Below are 21,292 nucleotides of genomic sequence, written 5' to 3'. Positions count from 1 at the left end.
GTCGACAGATTCCTTGTACAATTAGATGGGTCAGTTTTGTACACCAAAATCCCCCGGGAGCTGGGCAAAAAGGCCGAAAAAAGTCCCGCGGAGCGATAACATGATGAGTTAAGAAGTTTGAAATCACCACGGATGAGAAGTCATTTGATGTAGTGGCTTATGGAGGAAAGAGATGAAAATATCTTGATGAGAAATGTTTTATTGTACTTGGGAGGGTGGTGGAGAATGAAAATTTTCAATGGTTGATGATTGAATAGAACAAAGTGGGATGTTGAAAGGAGGAGAAAGTACCAGAGGACTAGGTGTTCAGGCCAACGTGTGATCTGAATATAAGCCTTTTTCTGCCTTTTGTTTTTAATTGGCTTCTCACTCCAGCAGCTCATTTTAACTCAACATTGCTGTTCAATTTATTCACCAAACAGATGCTATAATAATGTCATTAGCATTTTCTGTGTGGAAAAAAAAATTCAAAATGAAAATATAGAGATAAACCAAAAGAACAGGAAAGAAAATTTAAATGCTTTCAAATGACATTTTTGAAAACAGTTTTAAATGAGAAAATTATGTAATTAGCTGAAGAAATCGTAACATGTATCGCTGACCACTGCTCTAGATAAGATACATTCACGTGGTGTAAATTTGGCTTGTATGTAACTTAAATGCATTTCGTTGCCTCCTAACATTAGAGTGGGTGTTTACGAGTCGTTGAATAATCTAACATTTTCTTTTCCCCCTCAGACCACTTAGAAACATGGACAGTCAATGGTGCTGCAGTATCTTAGAGCAGAATCATTAGCAGGGTGGTGTGGGAGGGGGAAGAATTTAAAAAAACTTAACTCCTGTCTGCCTACTTCCAGATTTCATGGAACAGGATAAGGAGGGACCAGCTAACCCCCTTTCAGGAGGCTGGTTGACAACTTTAATATATTAATGAGGCTGTCCGCCTCTGATGTCATGTACGTTGGAGATTTTCTCTTGGGCAGCTATGATTCCCAGGCCTCAGGAAATCTTGGGGGCGATTCTCCGAGCCCCGCGACGGGCTGGAGAATCGCCGCAACCGCGCCCCGACGTCGGCGCGCGATTCTCCAAAGTGCAGAGAATCGGAGCCATTTGCACCGGCGCGTTTGGCGGTGGCGCCGGCCACGGGCCGCTGGAATCGGCGGGGCCGCCGATTCTCCTGCCCGGATGGGCCGAGCGGCCACACGGATACGACAGAGTCCCACCAGCGCCATTCACCCCTGGTCGCTGTCGGCCAGAACTCTGCACAAACGGTCTGGGGGCGGCCTACGATGGGGTCTGGCCCACGATCGGGGCCCACCAATCGGCGGGCCGGCCTCTTCCCCCCCCCCCCCCGCCCCCCCCCCCCCCCCCCCCCCGGGGCCTACTTCTCTGCGCGGCCGGCCCCTGAACACCAACGCCATGTTGAGTCGGGGCCGGCGCGCTAAAAAAGTCCCCCGCGCATGCGCAGGTTGGCGCGGCGCCCATTTGCCGCCGGGAAAGGAGGCTGGAGCAGCGTGAACCGCTCCAGCGCCACGCTGGCTCCCTGTGGGGGACACCCAGTTCGTACCCGGGCCCGGTTCGCGCCGTCGTGAAACGTGACGGCGTTCACGACGGCGCGAACACTTGGGCTCTATTTGGGCGAATCGCCCCCCTGGTGGGTGAAGTGAGATGAGGACAGATTCAGGGAGAAGATAGCTTTTTTTCACAGGATTATGCTATATCCACCTTTCACTCCCCTACCCCATGTTCTTTCAAGCTTCCCCCTTTCTGACTTTGTACCCCCAGTTGAAGGTCTCTAGGGTCGGGGATCAGGCCTACCTGGTACCGGTTGCTCCAGGGTGCTCCCTGTTCAAGCAGAGTCCAAGCCTGTAAATCATGTGGTTTTCTGGGTGGAGATCCTTTTGGAGCAAATAGTACAGATTGAAGATTTTCCTCCCTCCGTTCACCTACATGACTTCGCTCTTTTAATATCCAGGCCTTAGAATGTCACAGCACAGAAGGGACATTCAGCCTATTGTACCTATGGCAGTTTTTTGTCAGAGTTATTATCCATAGAATCCCTACAGTGCAGAAGCAAGCCATTAGGCCCATCGAGTCTGCACCGACACTCGGAAAGAGCACCCTACCTAGGTTCTATTCCCATCACCCCATGCATTGATCATGGCAAATCCATCTCACCTGCACATCCTCTCCCTTGGTCTTTACCCATAGCCCTGCAAAATTTTACTTCTCAGATATCCAGTTTGCATTTAAAAGGTCTCCATCTATTCCCGTTCTTTCACCAATTATCATAAATCTAATTATTCACCATTCTGCCAGTGGAAATAGAATTGAAGAAGAGAAACAATGAAAATCCTTCAAAGTTTTGACGACCTCTACTAAACCTTCCCTTAACCTTATCTTCACTAAAGGGAACAATACCAGCTTCTATACTCTGTCCACATGTAGGAATCCCCTCATTCTTGTTCAGATTCTGGTAGGTCTCCTTCGCGCACACTCCAAGGTTTGCCATCTTTACAAATACAAAAGCTGAGCCCTAAACTGTGGTTTATAAACATTTGGTAAAACTTCCTTGTCTTTGTCTGCAATGGCCCGGATTTTCATCTCTGGGTGGGGAAATGCAAGTCATGCCTTTTTGTGGCTTCCAAGACCATCTTCAAATCCCACTCCTGCCATATTTTTCCTCTTGAAAGATGTGGCAGGAAGTGTGAGCTGCAGTACAGTGCAGGAGGAGTGTGGGTGCCAGGGCCAGCTGTCTAGAAGGTCCACTTCAGTTTTTGAGGACTACAGCCCGAATCCCAACATTGTTCTTATGCTCCGTAAACCTCACACCACACCATCTACCAAGTCAATAAAATATGAACACAGCCCCCTACAGAGATAAATTGTTTTGGGAGGATTTGAATGTCAGCCAAGCATTCAGAATAGGCCCAGCTATAATACATAACTCTGGGATATCTATTGAAGTTAAAAGAACAAACTTCCTTTTTAAGCTGCAGATGGTGTATCATTTCCATTCCAAAGCAGGTTGTCTGTCGATCAATAGAGTGGAATAAGGCTTATTTTTTCTTTTAACCACAGGACATTTTTTTTTGACACTAAAGATCTCCTGATATTTAAAACAAGCCAAAACATGGCAGGAATTTCCCTGGCACAATTGTGTACAGTTGTGAATGTATTATGGTACTTTCTCCATTGAGAAAGTACTCTAATACAGCTCAACACTGAAAACAATGCTGGTCCATGTAATCATCAACTTAGATTTTCAGGAAGAGTCCTGTGATTAATTATTGCAATTAAAACGCATTAAATCTACATTAAAATGCAGCATCTAATAGTGACATTTGAAGTTGTGAAAACATTAAACACTGATCGGTCGGAATGTTTCTGACTCCTCAGCAGGCTCCTACTTGTGGTCACAAACTTTGCAATGAGTTGATTTTTTTTGTTCTAGGGCTTGCAAAACCCACACCAGCACCTGAAAATAACAGGGCTGAAGAATTTCAAATTTTCTGTAAATTTTCTTGCTGACCCCAACCTCAGAAGAGGTGCATGCAAGGGCATGTGCCACGACCTTCCCAACCCCTGAAAAGGTCAGCCAAAGGTAGTGTGAGATCAGGAATGGAGAGGAAATATTGGGCTGGATTCTCAATGGGAAACCCCATTGACCAGCTGCCGAAATGGAGCATCCTGCCGGCGGGGTGAACCTGAAATATGGCAAGGCGGAGAATCCAGTCCCTTATTTTTGCAGTGCAATTTGCCAAGTTTTCAGCCTTCTCAACCCCATTCCTACTTCCATCAAGAGACCAGAATCAAGCCCTGTGCTTCTATTTATGAAGTCAAACATTCCAGAACCTTCTTTTAATAGCCTTCACAACTTGTCAAGATCCCTTCAAAGAACTGTGGATGTAAACCTCCAACTCTCTGTCCTTGCTGCCCCTTTAAAATTGTACTGTTTTCTCTTCCACTGCAGCATTTCAGCACAATAAATAAGGCTGACTCTAATACAGAGCTGAAGGAGTGTTGCACCATCAGTGGTGCCACCTTATAGATATGATGTTAAACCAAGGCCCTGCCTCCGCAGATGGATATAAAATAACCCATTGTACTATTTTGAAGAAAAGCAGGGGCGTTATCCCCATTGCTCTGACCAATATTTATTCCTCAATGAAAATGTATTTGATCATGTTGCTGTTTGTGGGAGCTTGTCGAAAACACACTGTCTACAGCATTTCCTGCAATATAACAGTGACTACACTTCAAATAATATTTAATTGGCCGTAAAATGCTTCGGAACATCTAGTCATCCTGAAAAGCATTGAAAATAAATGCAAGTCTTTCTTTTCTTTTTACGTCTTAACTTCATAATATAGCAGTTTCGGAGTTGGAACAGCTCAAGTCCTCAAGGCAATATCAAATAGTCAGGATCTTTCATCTGATGTAAAATTACAAAACAAATTCCATGTGACTGTGACAGTGATATAATGTTTGGGCGTGTGCTGAATGACACCTTAAAAGCCGAGAGGATCTGAATTTGACCAGCTGAAATAAATGACTGTATGCTGAATGTTGAGCTGACAGGTTTAGTTCTGGATCAAGGAATAGACATTTTGAGAAAGATAATGCAATTCATCATGCTTGTCAGCCACACAAATGGTGATATTTTCTGTGTCAGCCCACCTGTTTGGCTCAGCAAATCTTGTCCTGTTCTACTCAAACTGAGCCAACGATCCTTCAGAGCAGGCTCCTTTTTTTTCTGCTTGTGTTTGATCTCAAAAGTGTTGTTTCAGCTAAATAAATTTAATTGAAACTGATAATAGGAGGAAGAAACATCCAGCAGCCGTCTGTCTACTCTGTTCACTGATAAAACAACTTTGATGCTGCACCGCTCGCTGCTTCCTAACTAGGGCACCCAATTCTCTGTGCAACCAAAGTTTGGAGTACTGTCTACAATTCCGGCCATGTTATAGAAAGGATATAGAAGAAATGGAAATTGTGCAACAATGGTTTACAAGGATGGAAATTCTGACCTTGGCTTACTGTCGGTGTGAAGTCTGCATGGGTTTCCTCCGAGTGCACCGGTTTCCTCCCACAGTCCAAAGATAGATAGATAAAATTTACAAATAGAATTTACAGTGCAGAAGGAGGCCACCCAAGGCTGGAATTGAACCCGGGACCCTGGAGCTGGGAGGCAGCTGTGCTAACCACTGCGCATCGTGCCGCCTAAAACGTCAGTGATATTTTCACAGTTACCGAGACTAGCTTTCAATTCTAGGTTTATTAACTGACTTTAATTTCCAGCAGTTGCCACGGTGGGATTTGAACCCATGTCCCCACCTGAGGCCTCTGCATTACTAATCCAACAACATTACCACTACACCACCAGATATGCAGGTTAGGTGGATTGGCCGTGCTAGACGGTCCCTTAGTTTCCAGGGATGTGCAGGTTATGTGGATTGGCATGTTAAGTGGCCTCTTAGTTTCCAGGGATGTGCAGATTAGGTGGATTGGTCATGCTAAATGGCCCCTTAGTGTCTAGGGATGAGCAGGTTAGGTGGGGTTATGGGGTTAGAGCGGGGGAGTGGTAGGGTGCTCTTTTGGAGGGTCAGTGCAGACCCGATGGACCGAATGGCTGTTGGGATTTTCATGGTTCTATGATGACTGTTTGCTGGGGTGAGATGATTGTTATATCAGGAGAGATTGAGTGGACAAATTAATATTTCCTTTAGTTTAAAAGACTGGGAGGTTATAGCATTGAAATATATACAATTCTTAAGAGATGGAGAGGTTGGATGCTGGATGTAGGTTTTCCTTGGCAGGGAAGTCTCGATGAGGAGGCACAATTTCAGAATACAGGATCCGATAGTGAAGAGGAAATTTTTTCACTAATGGTTGCGACTCTTTCAAACTCTCTACCCCAGAGAGTTGTGGACGCGCGCTCATTGAATATATTCAAGACAAAAGCCAATAGATTTTTGGGTACTGAGGGACACGGGGATAGTGCAGGAAGGTAGGGTTGAGATGAGGTTACAAGTATGTTTTGCCTCTTTCCTCCCTCTTCCTAATAACCTACCCCTGACTTCTCTCTTGTGAAGATGCCAATGAATTTCTTGATCCTTCCTGATTGGCAAGCTGACAGTCAGTGCTGTTACAGCAATGACAGTTCATCACCATTATTATAATAAGACCCGGCTATGAAGATTTGTTGGGCCTTGCACCTGTTTCATCGGATGATGTTATCACACCATAGTAGATTAAAAGCGGAAGGTGCGGGAGATACTCAGCAGGTTTTGCACCATCTGTTGAGAGAGAAACAGTTAACGTTTCAAGTTCATTGTGAGACTTCTTTAAAACTTGAGTAGTGTTGGACTTGAAACGGTAACTCTTCTGTCCAAGCGGATGCTGCCAGGCCTGCCGAGTTTACCCAGCATTTTCTATTTATACTTCAGATCATCAGTATAGGCAGGATTATTCTTTTATTTTCGCACACCGTCACGGAATTGGACACAGAGATATTCATCTCCAGGATCTAAGGCCTGGATTTTACAAGAGGTGAAAAATGGGTCCTGAGACCCCACTTGCTAACAACTGAATGGCCTCAGATATTTTGCTACAAGTGGTTTCCTAATTGGCTGCCGAATGCTTCACCATCCAATTAAGGATGGCGCACATGTTCTCCATGCTGCCAACCCAATAAGAGGGCCAACAGTACCACTGGGAGAGATCACTAGAGCTGCCTTCGGTTCCTCCCTCTTTGGGCCACCGGGAAATCACCTCCATTTAGCAGACACCCTCGCGACAGCGCGGAGAGCTGCCCCGTCATTGGAAAAATGACAATTATACTGTAAAATTCCTGTAATTGGGCTTTTGGGTATGACAATCAGCTGCTTGTCTCCCTGGAGTGGGCAGCCAATCTGCTTCTGGTTCCACTGTCTGGAAAATTCCTCGATGGCAGGACCACATCGGGGGTCAATCTGAAATTGTCCCCCATCATTTTACTGCATCCTCACCTCCCAAGCCTGCATCTTGAGGGCCAGTAAAATCATAGCCTAAGAATCTCCAAACTATTCCTTATGTTGATCTGTATAATTTACCTTTTACAATAGAGCTATATGAGTATACGAGCCTGACGAAAAAGGTTGGAAATGTGTGGTTATATCTATCAGGAAAGGACTGACAGAACTCGGTCTCTTGGAAGGCTGAGGGATGACCCAATAGAGGTTTTGTTGGAGCAGATACAGTATGAGTATCTCCACTTCTGGGGTAGAGCATACCTTTAAACCATCAATTTAAGATAGCAAATCATCCAGCTAGGAATTCAGAAGAAATGTCTTTACCCACAGTGGGGAGAATGTGGAACTCGCTACCGCAGGAACTGGTTGAAGTGAATATTATTGATGCATTTCAGGGGAAGCAAGGTAAGTATATTAGGGAAAAGGAAATAGAAGGTTATACTGAATTAGATGAAAACTGGAAACTCAAGTGGTGCATGGTTGGACTAAATGGCCCGTTTCTCTGCTGGATGCTCTATGTAATAATGTTTTGCCTTTCCATTGTACAAACAGTGTGAAGGTGAGCATTACAATAAATTAATTTAATCTATTTTTTGAGTGATTGTTCCCAAATATATGAACACTAACAATATTATTGAATGTAAATTCTAATTTGCTCCCACTGTTGTTTTATTGTCCCATATTGTAAAGCTCCAACTACCATACCACCTTAATGAGAAGTATCATTTTTGTGACAACTATATTTTAATATTTGATAATGGATAGCCTTTGGGGTAATGTTTTAAATCTTATCTGGTGTATATAAAGTTACAAGAGCCGAGAATGTAAATGCAACGTTTTTGTCAAACAGCAAAGCAGGTTAGCCAGTATGGGAAGAGTATGGAAAGTAACTGCAGGTTCACTTTATATTTCACAGCGGAGAATCCCAAAGATTCTGGGAAAGCAGGGATTCTAAAATGGAGAGAAGAGCCATCTAAACTATTGTCCGGAAATAAATTTCAGGAGCGTTACTTTGTCCTGCGGGATGAAAAGCTGCTCCTTTATAAGGATGTGAAGGTGTGTATATACATTTTGCATTGATTGTTTTGTAAGTTATTTTCAGAATGTTTATTACACAAAAATATATGGATCAGAATGTTACACTTCCCACTGGCAGGTTCTGAGGTAAGTGCTATTTGGGGGGGGGGGGGGGGGGCAGTGAAATTGCATAAGTGAGGGATTCCCTCCAACCTGATTTTCATGTTGGGGTGGGCAGTGCCTCACAGGGGAAGCCTGCCTTTGCCTCAATTAAATCGCTTTCCTGTCCAGCCTCAATTTTTGGTTGATGGTTTGATAGGGGGAAGGGGTGGAAAAAAATTAAAGTTTGATCTTTGGGGGTGGGAGGGAGGGGGGGTGGGGGCTGGGAGCACCTCCATCAGAAGGCCCCTTCTCACTGGGGGAGCCCTTCTTTCAAGGCCTCCTGACTTCTGGAACTCCCTCCCAACCGGCCTATCCCCTGAGACCTAATAGTCAGGCCAGATTTAGCTTGTGCAGCCGTTCCCATTCCCGCGCCACTTGGATGCCTAGATACCTAAAGCTTCCCCCTACCACTCTAAAAGCAGTTCCCCCAGTCGCCTCTCCTGTTCCCTCGCCTGGACCGCAAACATCTCACTTTTCCCCACATTTAGTTAATAGCCCGAAAACTGGCCAAATTCCCCCAGAATCCTCATGATTTCCTCCATCCCCTCTGCTGGGTCCGACACATACAGGAGCAGGTCATCTGCGTAAAGTGAGACTCTGTGCTCCACCCCCACCCCTCCGGACCAGCCCCTTGAGGCTCTCAGTGCAATTGCCAGCGAATATGGCTAATGCGAATAACAATGGGGAGATGGGGCATCCCTGTCTCATAGAATTTACAGAGCAGAAGGAGGCCATTCAGCCCATCGAGTCTGCACCGGCTCTTGGAAAGAGCACCCTACCCAAGGTCAACACCGCCACCCTATCCCCATAACCCAGTAACCCCACCCAACACTAAGGGCAATTTTGGACACTAAGGGCAATTTATCATGGCCAATCCACCTAACCCGCACATCTTTGGACTGTGGGAGGAAACCGGAGCACCCGGAGGAAACCCACGCACACACGGGGAGGATGTGCAGACTCCGCACAGACAGTGACCCAAGCCAGAATCGAACCTGGGACCCTGGAGCTGTGAAGCAATTGTGCTATCCACAAGGCTACCGTGCTGCCCCACGATGCCCCACATCTCGTCCCCCGATGTAGCCTAAAATAGTTTAATGTTGTCCTATTCGTCCGTATGCTCACCACATGAGCTTAATACAGCAACCTGACCCAGTCAACAAAGCCCCGACCAAATCCGAACCATCCCAGTACCTCCCACAGATATTTCCATTCTACTCGATCAAAGGCCTTCTCTGCATCCATTGCGACCACCTCCCTACCTTCCGGGGGCATCATTATCACGCAAACTGCCTTCCCTTAACAAACCCCGTCTGGTCCTCCCCAATAACGTCCGGAACACAATCCTCAATCCTAGAGAACAAAACTTTGGCCAGCAGTTTGGCGTCCACATTCCATAGGGATATCGGCCTGTAGGACACACACAGCTCCGGGTTCTTGTCCTACTTCAGGATCAGCAAAATCGTGGCCTGTGACATCGTTGGGGAAAGCACCGTGCTCTTCCTTGTCTCATTGAATGTCCTCATCAACAACTGTCCCAATATCCCAGAGAACCTTTTATAGAACTCCACTGGGTACCCGTCCAGCCCGAGGCTTTACCCGACTGCATGGCCTTCAGACCCTCCGCTATCTCTTCCATCTCGATCGGGGCCCCCAGCCGTTCTACCAGCTCCCCGCCACCTTCAGGAAATTTAGCTCCCCTAGGAAGTGCCTCATCCCCTCCAGCCCCTTGGGGTTCTGACCCATACTGCCTACTGTAAAACTCCTTAAATGCCTTATTCAACCCTGCTGAGTCTCCAACCAGGTTACCATCTCTATCATTTCCTTTCCCTATCTCCCTGGCTGCCTCCCTCTTGAAAAGCTGCTGTGCAAGCATTCTGCTGGCCTTCTCTCCATGCTCATAAATCACCCCCCTCGCCTTTCTCAGCTGCACCACCACCCTCCCTGTGGCTAACAAGCTGAACTCCGCCTGTAGCCTCCGCCATTCCCTTAAAAGCCCTATCTCTGGAGTCTCCGCATACCACCTGTCGACCTGTTGTATCTCCTTTACCATCGGTCTGTCTCTGCCTGTCAACCTTCTCCATGTGGGCCCGTATCGAGATCAGCTCCCCTCGAACCACCGCCTTCAATGCTTCCCAGAACACCGCTGCCGAAATTTCCACCATGTCATTGACTTCTAGTTAGTTACTAATACATTTCCTTAGCCGCCCACACACCTCTTTGTCAGCTAGGTGACCCACATCTAACCTCCAGTGCAGGTTACTGACTTTACTAACCTGTAGGTCACCCCAGTGCGGGGCATGGTCTGAGATTGTAATCGCCGAGTACCCCGTGTCCACCACCCCCGTCAGTAAGGCCGTGCTCAGAATAAAGAACTCAATCCGGGAGTACACTTTATGCACGTGAGAGTAGAAGGAGAACTCCTTCACCCTCGGCTGCCCAAATCTCCATGGATCCACCCCACCCCCCATCTGCTCCATGAACCCTTTTAGTTCCTTTGCCATTGCTGGCACCCTGCCTGGTTTTGAGCGTGACCGGTCTAAACCAGTGTCAATAACTGTTGAAGTCTCCTCCCATGACCAACTTATGTGAATCCAAGTCCGGTATCTTCCCCAGCATCCTCTTTATAAACTCCACATCGTCCCAATTTGGTGCATACATATTTACCAGTACCACCTGCACCCCCTCCAATTTCCCACTGACCATAATGTACCTGCCTCCCACATCCAAAACTATTCTTCCCGCCTCAAATACTACCCACTTGTTGTTGATCAGGATCGCGTCCCCTCTAGTCTTCGAGTCTAGTCCCGAGTGAAAAACCTGTCCGACCCAACCTTTCCTTAATCTAATCTGGTCAGCTACTCTAAGGTGCGTCTCCTGCAGCATTATCACGTCCGCCTTTAGTCCTCTCAAATGCACAAACACGCATGCCCTGTTGACCGGCCCATTAGGCCCTCATACATTCCAGGTGATCAGCCGAGTTGGGGGGCTCAATGCCCCCCCCCCCCCCCACCTTCACCGATCAGCCATCACCTTTCTTGGGCCAGTCTATAGCCCGTGCCACGAGCCTCCACCGGCCTGCCCCCAGGCAGCCTCCACCCCCGAACTCCTCTCTGTCCCTCAGCAACAGTCCCTCCCTCGTCAGCAGAACATTTTCCCCTGCTCCGCCCCTAGTAACAGCACAATGTAAATCAACTCCTTCGAATAGCCTAACATTTGCTCATCCCCCACTACGCTTCCGTGAGCTCGCCCGCCCAGCTAGCTTGGTGGCCCCCACCTCTGGCGCCAGACATTCTCCCACCTATTGTTCCCTCCCCACCTTCCTCCCCCCTCCCGCTCATACACACATATTCAAATGACAAACAATCCCAACACAATTGCCCAACAGAAAAAAAAACGCTAAACAAAGAAAAGATCAAGCAAGAGTTCCAGCATCTGAACAAACAAACCTCCATCCCCCAACAGTGCAAATGTAAACTTTAACTCACTCAGCTCTGCAACTGGCCCCAAGACAATACAGAAGTCATTACAAGTACCGTCCACAAAACAAAAAGACAAGAAACTTTTTTAAACATGAACGTTGCAGCAAAGTTCAAAAGTTCTCAGTCCACCACCAGTCCTTTCCTTTTCACGAAGTTCAGCGCTTCTTATCATAGTGTCTTATTCTAGAATTTACAGTGCAGAAGGAGGCCATTCAGCCCATCGAGTCTGCACCGGCTCTTGGAAAGAGCACCCTATCCAAGGTCAACACCTCCACCCTATCCCCATAACCCAGTAACACCACCCAACACTAAGGCCAATTTTGGACACTAAGGGCAATTTATCATGGCCAATCCACCTAACCTGCACATCTTTGGACTGTGGGAGGAAACCGGAGCACCCAGAGGAAACCCACGCACACACTGAGAGGATGTGCAGACTCCGCACAGACAGTGATCCAAGCCGGAATTGAACCTGGGACCCTGGAGCTGTGAAGCAATTGTGCTATCCACAATGCTACCGTGCTGCCCTCAGGTGACTCGAAATAAAAATGTTGCTCCTCGTTCGTGACCCAGAAACGGGCCGGATACAGCAGTCCGAACTTCACCTTTATCTTAAAAAGGGTCGACCTGATCTGATTAAATCCGGCTCTTCTCCTGGCTACCTCCGCGCTCAGGTTCTGATAGATCTGCAGGATACCGTTGTCCCATTTGCAGCTCCGTGTCTGCTTGGCCCACTGTAAAATACGCTCCTTATCCAAATACCTGTGGAATCTCACCACCATTCCCTCGGGGCGGGGGGGAGCGGTCTCCCCGCCTTCCTCGCGAGTGCTCTGTGAGCCCTGTCTACCTCCAAGGTGATGTGTTTGGTGCTCTGGATCCGTGGAACACATACAGGCCACCAACACTTAAAATAGTACAACACTATTTTATTAAGCTAGAAACTGTTAAGCATACTTTCACTGTGGGTTAGCACGATGTTAGATTCAAGTAAAGACCTATGCCTGTCCTAACCAGTCTATGCACTCAGAACATAGTGAAGATCTGTGCTGTAAGCTCTGTCCTTCTGAGAGGCTGCATCCCGAATGAGCGTGAAAACTGATGCTCTCTGTCTTTCTAGTGAGTGTGCTCTAACTGGTGATTGGCTGCGGTGTTGTGTGTGTTGATTGGTCCCGCTGTGTGTCCATCAGTGTGTGTATCTGCACCATGATATACTGGTGTATATTATGACATCCCCACCCTTTTTCAGAAAATGTATGTGTGTGGCAATAAATAATGTGTGGTGATAATGTTCCTAACTACGTGTGGGGTGCGAAGACAAATTTACAGGACTATGTACATGAGAACTAAGCCATTTACATGGGAAGGTGCCTGGTGCAGAGAAGCAGTATGCAACAAGAGTAACGAGATCAACATTATATACAAACCAGGGAAACGATCAAACAAAGCAACGAAACAATTCAGAGAGTCCATAAATTCGAAAAGTTCATAAATTTAGTCTCTCAGCTGGGCAGCGAATTCTGGTTGACCGCTTCAAGGGTGGGTCGAGAGCCGCCAGTTCAGGAGCGGGCTGGACTGCGTCAAAGTCAGGGGGCGGCAGAGTGACGGGGAGCTCTGCACAGTCCGTGGCAGGGTCAGCAGGAGGGCGAGGCGACACTGGAGGACCACATGGCGAGCGTGGAACGAGACGAAGGGCGCGTCGATTGCGGCGCAGAATAGAGCCATCCGGTAGACAAACCAGGAACGAGCAGGGGGCCACCTGCCAAAGGACAACAGCGGTTGCAGACCAGCCACCATCTGGAAGATGGGCGCGGACATTGTCATCTGGAGCCAGAGCAGGAAGAAATGCTGCACCGGAGTCATGAGTCGCCTTGTGCTGTGCACGAGACAGCTGCAACCGGCGAAGGACCGTAAAGTGTCCAGAACGAGGTCTGGGACATGGATGGACTGCACCGTCGTCCTCGGGGTGCGACGCATAAGTAATTGGGCTGGTGACAGGCCAGTGGACAGTGGGGCGGAGCGATAGGCCAGCAAGGCAAGGTAGAAATCAGACCCAGCATCGGCAGCCTTGCATAAGAGCCGTTTGACGATATGTACCCCCTCCTCTGCTTTGCTGTTGGATTGGGGGTACAGGGGACTGGACATCAAATGGGCAAAATCGTACCGCCTGGCAAAGTTGGACCATTTTTGGCTGGCAAAGCAGGGGCCGTTGCCCGACATAACCGTGAGCGGGATGCCGTGTCGAGCAAAGGTTTCTTTACATGCACAAATGACTGCAGACAAGGTGAGGTCGTGCAACCGTATCACCTCCGGGTAATTCGAAAAGTAGTCCACGATCAAGACATAGTCTCTACCCAGCGCGTGGAACAGGTCGATGCCCACCTTGGTCCATGGTTACGTGACCAACTCATGGGGCTGCAGGGTCTCACGTGGCTGAGCTGGCTTGAAGCGTTGACAAGTGGGGCAGTTGAGCACTGTGTTGGCTATGTCCTCATTAATGCCGGGCCAGTACACTGCCTCTCGGGCCCATCAGCGGCACTTTTCCATGCCAAGGTGGCCCTCATGTAGTTGTTCCAGGACAAGCTGGCGTATGCTATGCGGGATGACAATGCGGTCCAGTTTTAGAAGAACACCGTCTACTACCGTCAGATCATCTCTGATATTATAGAATTGAGGGCATTGGCCCTTGAGCCACCCGTCCATTAGGTGGCGCATGACACGCTGTAGCAAGGGATCAGCCGCCGTCTCGCGGCGAATTTGGACGAGGCGTTCATCCGAGGCAGGTAGATTGGAGGCCGCGAATGCCACATGGGCGTCAACCTGGCAGACAAATCCCGCTGGGTCACATGGAGTGTTGACTGCCCAGGAGAGAGCGTCAGCACTGATGAGGTCCTTGCCTGGGGTGTATACCAGCTGGAAGTCGTATCGCCGGAGTTGAGAAGAATACGCTGGAGGCGAGGCGTCATGTCGTTCAAGTCTTTCTGTATTATATTGACCACGGGCGATGGTCGGTCTCAACGGTGAATTGAGGAAGTCCGTAGACATAATCGTGAAATTTAACACCGGTAAGAAGGCCCAGGCACTACTTTTCTATCTGCACGTGGCGCTGCTCCGTGGGGGCATCGCACGTGACGCATATGGTGTTTTCATAGCTGTGATGGCAGCTACCTTGTCCGCATCCGGCTGCACACCCAATTGGGAGATGTGGTCCCCGAGGAACTGAAGTTCGGTCTGACCAAAAGAGCATTTGGCCCTGTTGAGGAGGAGGCCATGCTCATGTATACATTTGAATACGCGCTGGAGGCGACTAACATGCTCCCGCGGGGTGGTGGACCAAATGATTATGTCATCGACATAGACACGAACACCTTCAATACCTTCCATCATTTGTTCCATAATCCTATGGAACACTTCTGATGCAGAGATGATCCCAAACGGCATCCTGTTGTAACAATATCTTCCAAAGGGGGTGTTGAACGTTGACACGGGTCGGGAGAATGCCCCATCCCCCAGCAGCTTCGCGAACATGTCCGCTATCTATGCCCCAACATCCGCTCCTTCGGACCCCTCCGGGAGGCCCACGATACTCAAGTTCTGCCGACCTATTCTCTAGATCCTCCACGTTCTCCAGGAGCCTTTTATGCTGGTCTCTCAGCATCCCCACCTCCAGCTCCACCGCAATTTGATGTTCCTCCTGGTCAGCCAGCGCCTTCTCTACTTTCTGAATCGCCCGATCTTGGGCGTCCAATCTAAGCTCCTGCCGCGCAATTGACTCTTTAATCGGGTCCAAGCAGTCCCACTTCTGCTTGGCGAAACCCTCTTGGATGAATTGCATCAGCCACTCTGTTGACTGATGGGTCGACAGGTCAGAGGTCCAGTCATCCGCCATGCTTTCTCCCCCTGCAGCTTCAGCCCAAGCCTTCTCTATCCGTCTGTTTCTGCCTTTGTGAGCACATCTAATCCTCCTCTCCATGCACCGATGTGAGAATCCAGTACCCAATTGTCTCTGTCATCGATTTTTCAAATCAAGTCCTGTAAAAAATCAGGGAAAAAGGTCCAAAACTCCGACCTGAGCGGGTGCCACCAAATGTGCAACTTACTCCTTCATAGCTACCACCGGAAGTCTTTTATGAGCATTTATGTCTACTTTAACAAATTGTTAGCCACGCACAATGGGTTAAAGCACTCGCTCCATTGAAACAGGTTCTCTTGAACTCCGCTCTGAGTTCAAATAGCCCTGCTGGGTTCAGGTTTCCCCATGTGTGAGTCATATCCTGCCCCTATTCCCCTGCCAGCAAAAATCAGATTTGTCAGAAATAGAGTCAGATCTTCTGGATCAGGCGCCATTTTGAATATCACGCGGCATCTCCAAGACTCCATGTAGGCCAGGTGATTCCACTGCCCAACGCTCATTAATTCCAAACATCGACAGTGACCCTGTATTTCTCAGCATATGTAAGCGTGATGGCGCGATCTAACCAAATGGGAACAGAGCCCCGTGACGCAGTGCCGAGAAACACCACACGATCTATCTGGACTCTGTTTCAATTCAGGGCCTCAGAAGGGAACGCCTTGCCGAGGCTGCAGTTAGTCCTGTTTTCTGCACTGAGGAGCTCCACTCGCCAGAACTCCTCAGTGCAGGAGGAGATCGGTACGCTATTTTGAAATGGCGTCCCGATCTCCTGATCACCCAACATGGTCCCCAAATTCCCCATAGCAACTATAAGGGGGTGTTCAGCTCACCTCACCTCACATGCGCAGGTCACTCTCAGGTGCAGAAAAAATGCCAATCTGTCACCTTGGCCGTGCCCCTTCCAGCTGGCAGAGCCACCTGGGCACCTTGACAGTGCCAGGCTGGCACCCAGGTGGCACAGCTAGGGTGCCAGACTGGCAGCGCCGGCCACACCACCTTTCAGGTGCAACAGTACATCAGGTGCCAGTACATCATACCGTTGTCTCATTTCTCAGGCTAACATCCTACCAAGGGTGACTAAAAAGGAAACAAAAGTTTTGTCGAACACTTGAAGGGCACAGATTTATGGTGTATTTAAATGTTCATTTTAAGCAGCTTTTAAATAAGCGTTGACAATAAGCAAACAAAACATGTACAGTGTTTTTAAGCAGATGTTGGAGAAATGTGGTTGATAACATTTCCTCACCTTGCTTCTGGATATAAATAAACACAACTCATCTCTCAATTGGGAATAAGGTTAAAATAAACTGTTAACTGAGCTTTGGCTCCCATTTTCACTGACTGTTAATGCGAGGCAGTCTTATCATACTGTAAACAGAAGTGATTTATTCTTCAATACTTTTAAATTGTAAATTAAGCCTTCCCCAAATATTATCAATAAATACCTAAAGATTACCATGGCACTCAGAGATTAAGTTGGAAGTTTTAAACTCCTTTGGCTACTGTGAGGGTTGAAGATCTCACGTTGTTTCTGAAATAATACATTCGCTTATTGCTGTTTTAAAATTTTAAAACTGAAAAAAGACCTTTAAAATGACTGAATCTATGCCTGTCTGTGTGCCCAAACAAAAGAAGCTAGCTGGTCACTTCCAGGTGCGGCGATGACCAGCTAGGTCGCACGTTTCGGCAGCTCCCGGTGGAACTGACTTTTGGGCTTGAGGTACCCTCAATAATGATGCTTAGAGATTAAACTGTAAAGAAGGCTTTATTAGGCTAATAACTATGCTACAGATTTGGACGAGAGCTGACTGCTATACAGACCATGAGGCAGGCCTTTATGTATGGCTCCCAGATGGGCGGAGCCAGAGGCGGAGTCCCCAGGGTTCCAAGCCTGGTCTTAAAGGGGACATCACCTTACATGATGATAAGGCAGTAACCGTTCATCACAGGGCTCTTGACAGGAGCCCCAACGGCAATTTTAACGGCAAAAAACACTGTGCTGTAATCCAGAAGGGAATCCCCCCTGGACACGGATGGAAAAAAGAGAGGAAAGTGGCCGGATTGCGGTGGATCCTCTAGAGCAGCGGCCAGGAAGGCAGGCACAAAGCAAGATGGCGTCGGAAGGAGGCAGTTTAATATGGGGCCCTGACCAACAAGAGTTCCAGCGGCGTTGCGTGGAGGAACTCAAAAAGGAGATGAAGAAGGAGCTGTTGGCCCCGATATTACAAACGATTTAGGGGCTAAAGGAGGAGCAAACGACCCAGGAACAGGAGCTTCGAGTCGTGAAGGCAAAGGCTGCTGAGAATGAGGACGACATACAGGGCCTGGTGGTGAAAACGGAGATGCACGAGGCACAACACAAAAGGTGTGTGGAAAGGCTGGAGGTGCTTGAGAATAATGCGAGGAGGAAGAATTTAAGGATTCTTGGTCTTCCCAAAGGTGTGGAATGGGGCGGACGTCGGGGCATATGTGAGCACGATGCTGCACTCGTTAATGGGATCGGAGGCCCCGACGGGTCCGCTGGAGGTGGAGGGAGCCTATCGAGTTATGGCGCGAAGACTGAGGGATGGAGAAATTCCTCGGGCCATAGTGGTGAGATTTCTCCGATATAAGGACAGAGAGATGGTCCTCAGATGGGCAAAGAAAACTCGGAGCAGTAGGTGGGAGAACGCGGTGATCCGCGTATATCAAGATTGGAGTGCGGAGGTGGCGAGAAGGAGGGCAAGCTTTAATCGGGCCAAGGCGGTGCTGCACAAACGGAAGATTAAATTTGGAATGCTGCAACCGGCAAGACTGTGGGTCACACATCAAGGGAAACACCACGACTTCGAAACGGCAGATGAGGCGTGGACATTTATTGTCGAGGAGAAACTGGAGTGAGCGGGCCATAAAAAGAACGTTTGGGACAAAGTGGGGGGGTGAATATGTGGGATGAAGGGGGGGAAAAGAGGGAAGAGATGATTTCCCAAGTTGTTAATACTGCGAACCTGTAACTTTTCTCTCTTCCCCATGTCGTGGGGGAGGGAGGATGAGGAGCTGAGGGCGCCGGCCATTGGGGGCTGGGCCAAAAGGGAAGCGTGGGCTTTGTTCCCTCGCTATGGTAATCACGGCGGGAACAGGGAAGCAGGAAGGAGGGGGCCTCGCACAGTGTGAGCCGAGGTCACGGGGGGAAGCCGAGGTCAGCCAGAGTTTGCTGACTTCTGGGAGCAACATGGGGGGTGCAATTACGCTAGTTTGGGATCTAGCGGGGCGGGGGGGGTTAACTGGGTTGCTGCTGCTGGGGAGAAGGGGGAGCTGGTATGGGGGGGGTGGCCGGGGCAGGGGGGCGCTGCTTGGGGGAGATACGGCTATGTGGGAACCGGGTGAGGAGCTGGATTGAAAAAGGAGATGGCTAGTCATCAAGGGGGGGGTGGGTAAAGAGCCCCCCAACCCGGTTGATCACGTGGAATGTGAGAGGGCTGAACGGGCCGATTAAGAGGGCACGGGTACTCGCACACCTAAAGAAACTTAAGGCAGATGTGGTTATGCTTCAGGAGACGCATCTGAAGCTGATAGACCAGGTCAAACTACTCAAAGGATGGGTGGGGCAGGTGTTTCATTCGGGGCTAGACGCAAAAAACAGGGGGGTGGCCATACTAGTGGGGAAGCGGGTAATGTTTGAGGCAAAGACTATAGTGGCGGATAGTGGGGGCAGATACGTGATGGTGAGTGGCAAATTGCAAGGGGAGGCGGTGGTATTAGTGAACGTGTATGTCCCGAACTGGGATGATGCCAACTTTATGAGGCGTATGTTAGGACGAATCCCGGACCTAGAAGTGGGGAAGTTGGTAATGGGTGGAGATTTTAATACGGTGCTGGACCCAGGGCTGGACAGATTGAGGTCCAGGACCGGAAGGAGGCCGGCTGCAGCTAGGGTGCTTAAGGACTTTATGGAGCTGATGGGAGGAGTAGACCCCTGGAGATTTAGTAGACCTAGGAGTAAGGAGTTTTCGTTTTTCTCCTATGTCCACAAAGTTTATTCACAAATAGATTTTTTTGTTTTGGGAAGGGCACTGATCCCAAAGGTGACGGGGATGGAGTACACGGCTATAGCCATTTCGGATCATGCTCCACATTGGGTGGACCTGGAGATAGGGGAAGAAAAACAACAGTGTCCACCCTGGAGAATGGACATGGGATTATTGGCAGATGAGGGTGTGTGTTTAAGGGTGAGGGGGTGTATTGAAAGGTACTTGGAACTCAATGATAATGTGGAGGTACAGGTGGGAGTGGTCTGGGAGGCGCTGAAGGCAGTGGTTAGAGGGGAGCTGATGTCTATTATGGCACATAAAGGAAAGCAGGAGGGTAGGGAAAGGGAGCGGTTGTTGAAAGAACTTCTGAGGGTGGACAGACAATATGCGGAGGCACCGGAGGAGGGACTGTACAGGGAAAGGCAAAGGCTACATGTAGAATTTGACTTGTTGACTACGGGTAATGCAGAGGCGCAATGGAGGAAGGCACAGGGTGTACAGTACGAATACGGGGAGAAGGCGAGCAGGTTGCTGGCCCACCAACTGAGGAAAAGGGGAGCAGCGAGGGAGATGAGGAGGGAGAGATGGAGCGGGGAGCGGAGAGAGTGAATGGAGTGTTCAAGGCATTTTACGAAAGATTATATGAAAGGGATTGGGAGCATGCAGGCGGGGAAGGCCCCGGGACCAGACGGATTCCCAGTTGAATTCTATAGGAAATATATGGACTTGCTGGCCCCGCTACTGATGAGAACCTTTTATGAGGCGAGGGAAAGGGGGCAGCTGCCCCCGACTATGTCAGAGGCAACGATATCGCTCCTCCTAAAGAAGGAAAAAGACCCGCTGCAATGCGGGTCCTACAGGCCCATTTCCCTCCTGAATGTGGACGCTAAGATTCTGGCCACGGTAATGGCAATGAGAATAGAGGATTGTGTCCCGGGGGTGGTTCATGAGGACCAAACTGGGTTTGTGAAGGGGAGACAGCTGAATACAAATATACGGAGGCTGCTAGGGGTAATGATGATGCCCCCACCAGAGGGGGAAGCGGAGATAGTGGTGGCGATGGATGCCGAGAAAGCATTTGATGGAGTGGAGTGGGATTATTTGTGGGAGGTGCTGAGGAGATTTGGTTTTGGGGATGGGTATATCAGGTGGGTACAGTTGCTGTATAGGGTCCCGATGGCGAGCGTGGTCACGAATGGACGGGGGTCTGACTATTTTCGGCTCCATAGAGGGACGAGGCAGGGATGTCCTCTGTCCTCGTTATTGTTTGCACTGGCGATTGAACCCCTGGCCATAGCATTGAATGGTTTCAGGAAGTGGAGGGGAGTACTCCGGGGGGGGGGAGAAGAACACCGGGTATCTCTGTATGCGGATGATTTGTTGCTATATGTGGCGGACCCGGCGGAGGGGATGCCAGAGATAATGCGGATACTTGGGGAGTTTGGGGATTTTTCAGGGTATAAACTGAACATGGGGAAAAGTGAGTTGTTTGTGGTGCATCCAGGGGAGCAGAGCAGAGAGATAGAGGATTTACCGTTGAGGAAGGTAACAAGGGACTTCCGGTACTTGGGGATCCAGATAGCCAAGAATTGGGGTACATTACACAGGCTTAATTTAACGCGGTTGGTGGAACAGATGGAGGAGGACTTTAAGAGATGGGACATGGTATCCCTGTCATTGGCAGGTAGGGTGCAGGCG

General features: G+C 48.9%; 1 protein-coding gene and 1 long non-coding RNA gene across 5 annotated transcripts in view; one reads left to right on the top strand and one right to left on the bottom strand.

Annotated features, from left to right (window-relative positions):
* The window catches only part of LOC140408816 (uncharacterized), a 65,514-nt gene extending 63,624 nt beyond the window's left edge, over positions 1 to 1,890 (bottom strand). The window contains exon 1 of the long non-coding RNA XR_011940208.1: positions 1,819 to 1,890. This is a non-coding gene — a long non-coding RNA (uncharacterized lncRNA). The remainder of the gene's footprint in view (positions 1 to 1,818) is intronic.
* Positions 1 to 21,292, top strand: part of arap2 (ArfGAP with RhoGAP domain, ankyrin repeat and PH domain 2) — a 604,005-nt gene that overhangs the window by 508,219 nt on the left and 74,494 nt on the right. For all 4 annotated transcript variants that reach the window (XM_072496549.1, XM_072496548.1, XM_072496547.1 and 1 more), the window contains one exon: positions 7,930 to 8,069. In XM_072496549.1, coding sequence (XP_072352650.1) covers positions 7,930 to 8,069 — 140 coding nt within the window. The remainder of the gene's footprint in view (positions 1 to 7,929; positions 8,070 to 21,292) is intronic.

This window comes from Scyliorhinus torazame, chromosome 3, assembly GCF_047496885.1.
Source record: "Scyliorhinus torazame isolate Kashiwa2021f chromosome 3, sScyTor2.1, whole genome shotgun sequence".
NCBI lineage: Eukaryota > Metazoa > Chordata > Chondrichthyes > Carcharhiniformes > Scyliorhinidae > Scyliorhinus > Scyliorhinus torazame.
The sequence above is the reverse complement of the archived record's forward strand: the minus strand, read 5'-3'. Positions and strand labels throughout refer to the sequence as shown.